Here is a 10,197-nt window from a genome sequence, read left to right as displayed (position 1 = left end):
GTGACTAAAGATTATCTGGCACCGAGAAGACCAAAACGAACGAAAACATTTCTAAAATATCTTTTCATATGCATAGGCAAAGGCGGAATACATGTAAGCCTTTGTTCACGATCTCTCTGTGTGTGATCTCCACACATTTTCTTTTCTTTGTGAAAGCAATGTCTACATATTCTCAACCGAATAGTGTCAGTATTATAATGAATTATGAGTTCAATTCAAACCTGTTTTGAAGGAGATAGATGTTCATTTCTATGAGGTTTTTGCTCTGTGGAAAGAAGAGGAAGAAAACAAAAGCAATTTTTTGATATATTTATATATATATGTATAACCTTGCCTATGACATCCATGCAATCTTTAGCAATAACTATGCGACGTTAAAAGGAAGAGAGGGCTTATACTAAGAGGGAAGCCTATGGGGTCAGATTTGGGATTGAATTCCAGTTCTACTTAAAACTTTTAAAATCCAGATTCTTCATTTGTAATATGTGGCTAAAGCCACATTGGTCTGAGAACCAAATCACATGAACATTGTGAATTACATGGTGCTTGGCACACATAATACTTAAAACAGAGTAGCTGTTAATAGCAATATGAATTAAACAAGAGTGAACAAATAAGAGGCTAAACTGTTACATCAAAATCTTTGAACAAGAGTTAGTACCTGAAACAAAAACAAAGCTAGAATAATGTTTGAACTTTATAGATTTTTAGGCTTTTCTAACACAGTCTTATTCAATAAAGTAACCTAATATAAACAGCTCCGAATTTTAGACACATTTTTGTTTTCATTTTTCCACTTACCAGGATCATACTGATAAAGTTGTAGAAGTATCCAAAAATACTTAATTATCCTATGTATTATAAATATTGTTATTAGATGAGACAGTGTCATAAAACTGTAGAGCTGGCAGAGTCCTGAGTATAATTATTTCAATTTCCTCATTTAGCTGGGATTATGCAAGGCTCAGAAATAACAGAATTGCTCCAGCTGCCCAGATAGTGAGGAGGAAAGTCAAGATGGCAGCCACAGCCTTCTGACTTCCAGTCTAGGGCTCTTCATACAAGAAGGCTATGCGATATGTGACAATTTGCTATCTGAAGATTAACCTTGTGAACAAGTCTTCGTGTGCAAGGAGGGAATGAGCATTGTGTATTTGCAGAGAGAAAACTGGGATGCTTTTGAAGAGATGGACCCTTAACTGGCAAGCAGGAGTTAGAAGGTGTTCATCACTTTCCCCTCAGAATCTTGGTCAAAGCATCTTTTGTGAAGATGCATCAGTGAGAACACTGTCTACCCAATGGATTGGTTTAAGAAGATTTATGCTTTCCTGAGAACTGAATTTCTGAAAATATTGACCAAGAGTTTATATACTCTTTAACTCAAACTCTCTGTTTTTACCTTATTGTACTGTGGTCTCTTGGTAAACAGGCACTTGTAGAAGACAATAAATTTGTCAATATGATATTATTTCATAAATTAAATAAACTCTTCTGCTCCATTATTTCAAATACCGGAAATTAACTTAAAGTTAACAATGAGGTTAAGGGAACAATTGGAATATATATTGAATGTATATATATAAATGTATCTATAATAGCTTTCAAATTTGCTGACATATTTCTCCCATTTTACTTCATCATAATACAAAATGTAAAACAAATTCAGCTATGTGAAAGAACAAAGTTTTGATACTTGATTTGTATGCCATTCCTAAAATAGACTTTATGAGATCAAAATCAAATAGTTGGTCTACAAATATAAATAGTTGGTATATAAGCCTCCTTTCTAGGTTACTTTTATAAAAAGACAGAGGGGGACATTTAGGCATGAACAATTACCAACTCTTCAAATTGATCTTCAAAAATATTTTTAACTTCAGAAGGTAAATTACTCATTAAGAAATCCCTGAGAGAAGAAGGGATGTTTATTTTAAGGCTCTGGGGAAACTCTTGAGTATTTCAGTCTTTAGGGCAAACAAACAAACAAAAGGACCAATTTAGATCCATGTCTATTTTGTTTTTTAACTAGGGCCAGTTTTGAGCAGGCGTAGGAAATATAAAATACATAATTTATGGATCTAACCTAAAATGTTTGGGCAAATGCAATATCAAAGCAAACAAGCCCCCCAAACCCAAACCAAAAAATTCCAACTATATATCTCTATCTACAGTATTACCTATACCTTTACTGACCCATCCATATCTGTAGGTCTGCTGGATGGCATCACCGATTCAAAGGAGATGAACTTAGGTAGACTCAGGGAGATAAAGAGAGATAGGGAGTCCTGGCTTGCTGCATGCAGTCCATGGGGTGGCAAAGAGTCAGACACGACTGAGCTACTGAACAACTCTCTCTCTTTTCCAGTACGTGTCTAGTTCTGGTAACCCTATTTCTTCCAGGAAGAAAGGGCATCGCAGAAGCCCTTGAATGGGACAAGAAAGTCGACAGGAACAGGTAACCTCGCTCTAAAAATGTCCTGAGTGAAAAGGTGAGGAGGGAACAGGCCCGAATAGTGTTGCCGCTGCTGCTGCTAAGTCGCTTCAGTCGTGTCCGACTCTGTTCGACCCCATAGATGGCAGCCCACCAGGCTCCCCCGTCCCTGGGATTCTCCAGGCAAGAACACTGGAGTGGGTTGCCATTTCCTTCTCCAATGCATGAAAGTAAAAAGTGAAAGGGAAGTCACTCAGTCGTGTCCGACTCCAAGCGACCCCATGGACTGCAGCCTACCAGGCTCCTCCGTCCATGGGATTTGCCAGGCAAGAGTACTGGAGTGGGGTGCCATTGCCTTCTCCACCGAAGAGTGTTAGGAGAAACCAAAGTGGCCTAAAAAGGAGACCAGCGCGAGCCCGTGAGCAGTTTCACTTCCGCAGGGAGCCCAGCGCGGCGAGCCCTCGCCCTGCGGCCCGCGCCCAGGGGCTGCGTTTCCGGGACCTCGGCCGCAGCCGCCGCGGTGGGAAGCGGGCTGAGGACAGCGAGGCTTGGAGACCAGGTCGAGGAGAACCTCAGATCGAGAGAGTCCGGGCTCCGCGGGCACGCGTCCAGGCGCCTGGGCTTCAGCGGCCGCGATGCTGCCAGCAGCGCCAGCCTGGGCGCGCGGGAGTTGCGAGCAGCCTGCAGGCGGCCCAGCGCCCCCAGGTGGGTGCGCGCGCGGTCGGGAGGCGGGAGGGAGACCGGCCGGCCCCGGGGTCCCGCGGAGACCGTGCTCCTCGCGGTGCGGGACCAGGCTGCCGCTCTGCCCGCTTCTGCCGCGGGCTTCTTGGCCGGGGGAACCCGGACGCGAGGAGGTGGAAGCGCTCTTGAGGTCTGGGCAGCGTGCCACGGCCAGTGCTGCAACTTCTGAGGAGCTGGCACTCTCCAGGGCACCTGAAACAGCCGCCTCTAGTATCCAAAATCACCTTGAAATGTGTTTTACAGTTACACATCAGCCTAAAAATTCTGTCAACATGTTACAGCAAAACTGCCCGTTTACCTGCCGGGGCTTCCCAAATCCAAACCGGTAAATGGCCTGTGACCTGCTAGTCAGACAGATTACTTTCTGTAGAAAGTCCTGGAAACAGCTTTTCCTAACGCAAAAGGAAGAGCAGTCAATTCGGCTCAATACATAAATGCATTTACGGGTCTAATGGAAGTGAAGGCACTTGTTTTCACTTCTTTTTGAAATACGTCAAATGCATTTGTGAATTGTATAATGATTATAAAGTGTTCAGTTTTGAAAATTAAAAAGAAAAAGGCTTCACTTGCATATTAAGAGTACTGGAGATGTTCACACTGACATAAGCGATAAAAAAATCTGAGTGAAATTCTATTGATTTGCTGAATGGAGTTTCTCATAGCTTACTAGCATTTTAAAAAATTAAATTATGGTTTTAGCTATGGCAAGTGTGTTTTTTCACATATGAGTTTCAAAATACTGCTTTTTAGTTAAAATAGGAAGTGTACTTGTGGCAGTGGAAATGACAAGAAAAGAATTGATATCTTAATATGTTAACTTTCTGTGTAGTGAACACTGACATTCTGAAAGCTATGGTCTGATGGACTGCATCTTGGCTTGCTTCAGTAAATAAACCTTTGAACCTTCAGCAGGTTAGCTCTTTTGTATTTTTGGTTGAACAATTTTGTTAAATAGAATCAGCTACAGTTTGTTTCAAACTTCTAAATTGAGCAGTTTAGACAAAACATGACTATTATTTCACTTAATGCTCAAGTAATGCTTTGAGGTGTTTGGTAGTATGAATAATGCTGAAGTGATGTAAATTACCTTTTGTCTCATTCTGAGTCTCCCTGTTCCTCCTGTGCATTTCCCCTCATCTCTTTTGGTCCCTCCAGTACAATATTATTTTACTTGATTCATTTACCTCCTTATTTGGCTCAGCTAATGACACTTCTAACGAGCTCTCTTTTGTTGTTAATCCATGCCATTCCTAGATGTGGATAGTCTTCTAAAAGAACTAGTTCTGATTAATCTCTCTCTCTCTCTTTTTTTTTTTTTAAACAAAAACCTTTTTGTGTGACCTCTCTCTCTGCTTTGGGCAGGTGTCTCTGTCGCGTCATAGACTTTGGCTTAATGTGACACATTAGGGGTTAGTTACTCCAACTGCTTCACTTTAGATATGAGCAAACTGAGACTCAACGAGTGAGTTGCCCGCAGTTCCATGACCAATAAGTATCTGAAGATCTCATTCATCATTTTACCAACAGTCTTTTACCTATCCATCCCCAAGAGTTGTGTAGTAAAATGACTAAAATGGGCAAACACAATCTAAAGTGGTAAATAACATTTTTGTGCCTATGAAGATATATTTCCAGCAGTTGGTGTATGTTGTATTTGTAATGACAACATTGTATAAATTTCCATCAGAGTGTTCAACTTGTCATTTAGGGGAAGAAGGAAAAATATGATACCCAGAACTAAGACAGTGTGAAAATGATGCACAGTGGATGAAAATTCCATTAGACTCTCTTTTCTGGTTTATGAGTAACTAGATCCTGTCTACTAATGTCCAAAAGAGAAGTTCCTTCTTTGTTTTATTCCAAAACTAATGATTGTTTAAATCTAATTTTGACTGCTACTTTCAATAAAGACTGTTTACTAAAGCATAGAATATTCTCTACTCCATAGTTTCTGTATTTCTTATTAATATTATTTGAGGCCGCTGATGAAGACAAAGATGAATTGTTAGGTTAAAAGCAGAGAGCATCTGTCCTGTCTCACCGTATGCTAGATGCTTATACATAGTTTGTGAGGAATAGTTTGTCTAAGCATTGTGTCTAAAGCTCTTGAGGATTTGAAGCTTTTCCCTCCAACTATAATCTTCCAGCATAGTCAGTGATCTAGATTTCTCCTACCATGGAGATTCCTTTATTTAACTCTGCTGACTGATAAAACTTTCTTCAGACAAGCTGGAAAGGTTCTGATAGGCTTATTTATGTTGAGATTTTAAAGTGAGGTGCTCTCTCAGGGCCTTCTTAATATGGAATAATTGTATAATATTTAATTGCTTAGGATTTCAGGCATATAGCAGCATATTGGGCATAGGAACCTTTTCTTGCCGTGTCTTTCTGAACACGTGCTATAGGCGATCATGATCATGCCCTACTTAGGATGGCCTCAGCTCAGACTGGAGAAGGCAGTGGCACCCCACTCCAGAACTCTTGCCTGGAAAATCCCATGGATGGAGGGGCCTGGTAGTGCAGTCCATGGGGACGTGAAGAGTTGGCACAACTAAGCGACTTCACTTTCCCTTTTCACTTTCATGCATTGGAGAAGGAAATGGCAACTCACTCCAGTACTCTTGCCTGGAGAATCCCAGGGACGGGGGTGCCTGGTGAGCTGCCGTCTATGGGGTCGCACAGAGTTGGACATGACTGAAGCAACTTAGCAGCAGCAGCAGCTCAGACTGCTTCAAATCCAGTCCAGCTTCATTGCTTATCTGCTTTGTGATCTTGGATAAATAAATCAATCTATCATTATATCAATTTGTCCAGTTACAAAGTAAATGTGGATGGAACAATAGCATTTATTTGAAAGAATGTTTTTGAGGATTAAAGGAGAAAATGCATGTGAAGTGCTTTTCAAGGTGCCATAGCAAATAGTAATTGCTTAATACATGTTGGCTATTGTTTTACTCCTTTGGTCATTGATTGATAGTGTAATATTTGCATGTGGAAAGTAAAATTCTTGTTGAGAAACTACCTCATGCTGACTTGGGGAAAAACTTAAAAGGATGAAGCCATCAAACTCCCACATCAAAAAAGACTGGGGAATGTGGCTTCCTATAGAAAGACATTGTCATAATCTTGGGGAAATAGTGTGGTTAATAGTTCCGGGAGGAGGGGAAAAAAAGGAATCCGCAATGAGAAAAAAAAAAAAAAAAGATTGATTAAAAGGGTTTAAATTAGAGCAGTTACAAGAAAGAATAAAATGGGAATTTAATGGGACAAAATGAGAGCTATATTATTTCAGAATTATTTCTCCGTATCACAGAGAATCAATTATGACCCAATTAAAGCAAAAAAAAAATATGAAAAAAATAAGCATCAAACGTAAAATTGTGGAATATTTCATCAAATTATAAGAAGATAGAAGATCTGTTTTACCAAAACATTTACTGCTAGGCTGAAAAACAAATCTAATGTAAAGAATATCATTCCTGTCAAATATAAATCACATGTTTTAAGAAATTAAATGGCTGCTACCTGACCAGGGCTCTCTTGGTGGCTCAGATGGTAGAGAAGCTGCCTGCCAATACAAGAGGCCTGGCTGTAATCCCTGGGTTGGGAAGATCCCCTGGAGAAGGGAATGGCAACCCACTCCAGTATTCTTGCCTGGAGAATCCCATGGACAGAGGAGACTGGTGGGCTACAGTCTATGGGGGTCACCAAGCAACTTTCACTCACTACCTGATCATCTAAGGTACAGTTGCTATTTTATTACTTTATATATATATATATATATATATAAAATAGAATATCTTAGAATAATTTTGGAGACATCTATGAAATAAGAATAGGAAGGACAAATATTCTAGAAGTTGTTATTTAAAAATGAGTTGTCATATGGTCTTATAATTCTTTCCTATTTGAAATATAAAGATGGTGTCTATGTTTTACTGCAGATACTAAAATAGTTCAGGTGGTGAAGATAACAGATATTATATGGAATTATACCCTCCTGTATTTATTTTTCACTCAGAAATATAATGAGCCTTTTAGACCTTTACCATTAGATGTAAATTTCTTTGCTGCTTCCAAATGCTCCTGATTGAGATAATCTAGAAAGATTACTTCTCTTTGTAATCATGAGAAGTAATTCATTATTACCTTGTGGTATTTTGTAAGATTTTCTTTGTATCCAGTTCAAGTTTTGCTTTATCATATGAACTATGTGTCATATTTCCTTTTCTTTTAAGCTTCATATTAGTAATTCTCATTGCTTCATTTTCATGTGTTCCATTTAATAAGGAAGACATACTGAAAAGCACAAGACATTCTTAACGTGGAGTTTCATTTGCCCGATTTTGTTTGGTCATGATCTGGGTTGAGGTGTCAACCTCATCCTTCAATCAGGATCAATGGTCTCATTCCCTTTTATTTCATATTTATCTGTAGGATCATGTCTAACTTTCAGAAGAACAATATAGTTTCAGACTACTTGAAATGTTGGCCTTTTAGTAGCTATCCTGTATTATGTTTCTACTTTGAATTTATGTGATTGGGATATCACATTACTTTGATAGGTGAGCATGTCAGAAGATTAGCACCTAATTTGGACAAGAAGTTATGTTGTTTCATATAATCATATGAAAACATTTAATAATTCATTGTGGCCTTTCATTTCCTAACAGTTTTCTAAACTGTTAAAGCCTTTTTTTAAGGGATGGGGTGCAGGGTGGAGAAACATCAACATGCAGAAACATATCACATCAAAGTGGTAGGATTCTATAAAATCATGGCACTGGAATGACAAATTTTAGCGTACTTCTTGTGACTGTATGAAGAATCCTTAAAATGTACACATTTTCTGCATTGGCCAATCACATTTTATTTAGATTTAGAAGACCAGTGTAATTAAGAAATCTCAGGAGACAACTACAGCTTTAATGTAATTCGTGAACTATTGGGTCCCTATTGGAGCCAGTCCGTTGACTGCTTAATGGCCAATGATGTGTGTTGTCTGGCATTTAAAGATTTGTTGGATTCAACAAAGCCCTTCTTTCCTTCCAAACAATAGATAATGAGACTGTTAGCAGTGGAAGGTCAATGTTCGGTGACATACAATAGAGAGTGACAACTAGTTGACTCATGTGGAAGATGGATAATTAGAAAAAAGACTAGAAGAGAGAATTAAGGAGGACTGAAAGACAGAGGGAAGAGTCTTGGTTTCTCACTTTCCATTTCCAAGTCATGTAAGACCCCGCTGCACTTGTTGTTCTGATATTGTCTGTTCATGAAATGCCTGTGACATCCTGCAATGAACTAGTTTGAATGAGTTTCTTTTCTTTCTTTTTTTTTTTTTTTGAGGGAAAAAAGGAGTTTGGGTTAGAATACCTTTATTTCTCAAACACTGCCATTCCTGTTCTTGTAAGCTTCTCCTCTTTTAGAAAATTGCTGTTATTGTTAAAGCGATGTCTTCTAAGAATTTTCCATTGAAAATTCAAAATCATCAGAATTAGATCTATTCCTTTTATGTGATTAAAAAAAAGAGTGCCTTGTGAGGAAGTCTGGTGATCCTCTAGATAAAAATATTTGGAGTTTTCTAGCTTTATGGTGCATATTTGAAGAACTTGAAGTCTCATTAGTTGGTGAGGAAATAACTCATTCAAAGGTTAATACTATGAGTTAAGCTCTATTAAGAAGTCTAGAGTTTTGAATTATGTAGTTATAAAATTATAATAATTATAAAATTTGGCAATAGAATTTTTATGCTTTGTTAATACAGTCATTTTACTTATATGAAAAGTTTATAGCATGCTGTTTCTGACAAACTTTTAAAATGTGTTTAAATTGAGGCACACAAATAGGATGCTTATGACATTTATCTTATTAAAAAAGAAAGAGGAATTATAAAATTCCTCCAGCATAATTTACAAGCTATTATCTCAATCCTCCTGGCAGATGATAAAAAACAGCACCACCGACAGGCCATTGTGAACACTTTATCCACACTATCAGTGGATTAATATCAATCTGAAGCAGTGTAATCAGCATTTTACTTCAGAGATTGGTCCTTGATTAAGATCTTTTGTAGTAATCAAGTAGAAAGTTTAGTATCCTCATTAGGTTACAGATGATATGTTATTAATAGTGTTAATGATCACCTTGGAAACAAGGTTAGAATTTGGTGTGCTCTTACCAAATTGGAGAGATAGCCACAAATTAATGAAGTTCAGGTGTGATCAATTAAGTGTAATGATGTAGGTGAAGGAAGGAGACTCAGTGACAGAAAATTTTTCAGAGTTTAACAAGGTTACAGTCAGTCTTATAATGAGCAAGGGGAGAGTTGCAGGAGAAGCTGGAAAAGTAAACTGAAACTAAATTACCTAAACCTGAAGGAAAAGTCCCCCAAGTGTGAGTAGATACTGAAGAATTTTAAAGCAGAAGCATAACATGACTAGATTTTTGTTTTTAGACGATCACGTGAAAGGTTCTTCTTCTTCTAAATCACCTTCTGAATCAATGAAGGTGAAAATAAAAAGAGTTTATGATCTGAAAAAAATAAAAGATCTTGTGAGGTGCTTTTGGTACAGTTAATTAGAAGAGGTCAACAATGGATGTTTTTGAACAATTAGGGATTTATCCAAAAGTAAAATAAAGGGAGAAATGGATGTGTTTATTGAGAACTATATACTTTTTGTGCTATAGTAGTAGATACAGAGTCTGAGGGGGAAAGAGATGTGAAGAGTCAATGGTAGGTTTGTGGCCTGGAAAACTGGGAAGATCATAAAGTTATCATTTACTCCAAATGGAAAAGACTGAAGGACGAGGAAGAAATGGCAAGGGCATGAGAACATTCAATTTCAATTTTGCATGTGTTAGATTTGGGCTAGATGAGAAATACTCAGGTAGTGATGTCAGATAAGCATTTAATGTTATGATACGGAGCTCAGAAAGGGAGTTCAGGCTAGAGATATAAAATTGGGAAAAATACCTTGGCTTAGCTAGTAAAGAGTCTCTCTGCCAATGCAGGAGATGTGTAT

The 10,197-nt window shown here is 38.1% G+C and overlaps 1 protein-coding gene across 4 annotated transcripts in view; it reads left to right on the top strand.

Annotated features, from left to right (window-relative positions):
* The first annotated feature begins 2,301 nt into the window (after window positions 1-2,301).
* Window positions 2,302-10,197, top strand: part of BANK1 (B cell scaffold protein with ankyrin repeats 1) — a 340,384-nt gene continuing 332,488 nt past the window's right edge. For 2 of the 4 annotated variants that reach the window (XM_069593618.1, XM_069593615.1), the window contains exon 1: window positions 2,664-3,136. In XM_069593618.1, the coding sequence (XP_069449719.1) occupies window positions 3,067-3,136 (70 nt within the window). In that variant the 5' untranslated portion in view covers window positions 2,664-3,066. Of the gene's footprint in view, window positions 3,137-10,197 lie in introns of all 4 variants that reach the window. The other 2 variants (XM_069593619.1, XM_069593616.1) reach the window with 2 other exon arrangements.

Source organism: Ovis canadensis, chromosome 6 (genome assembly GCF_042477335.2).
Source record: "Ovis canadensis isolate MfBH-ARS-UI-01 breed Bighorn chromosome 6, ARS-UI_OviCan_v2, whole genome shotgun sequence".
In the NCBI taxonomy this organism is placed as follows: Eukaryota; Metazoa; Chordata; class Mammalia; order Artiodactyla; family Bovidae; genus Ovis; species Ovis canadensis.
This window is presented reverse-complemented; position numbering and strand designations above follow the sequence as displayed.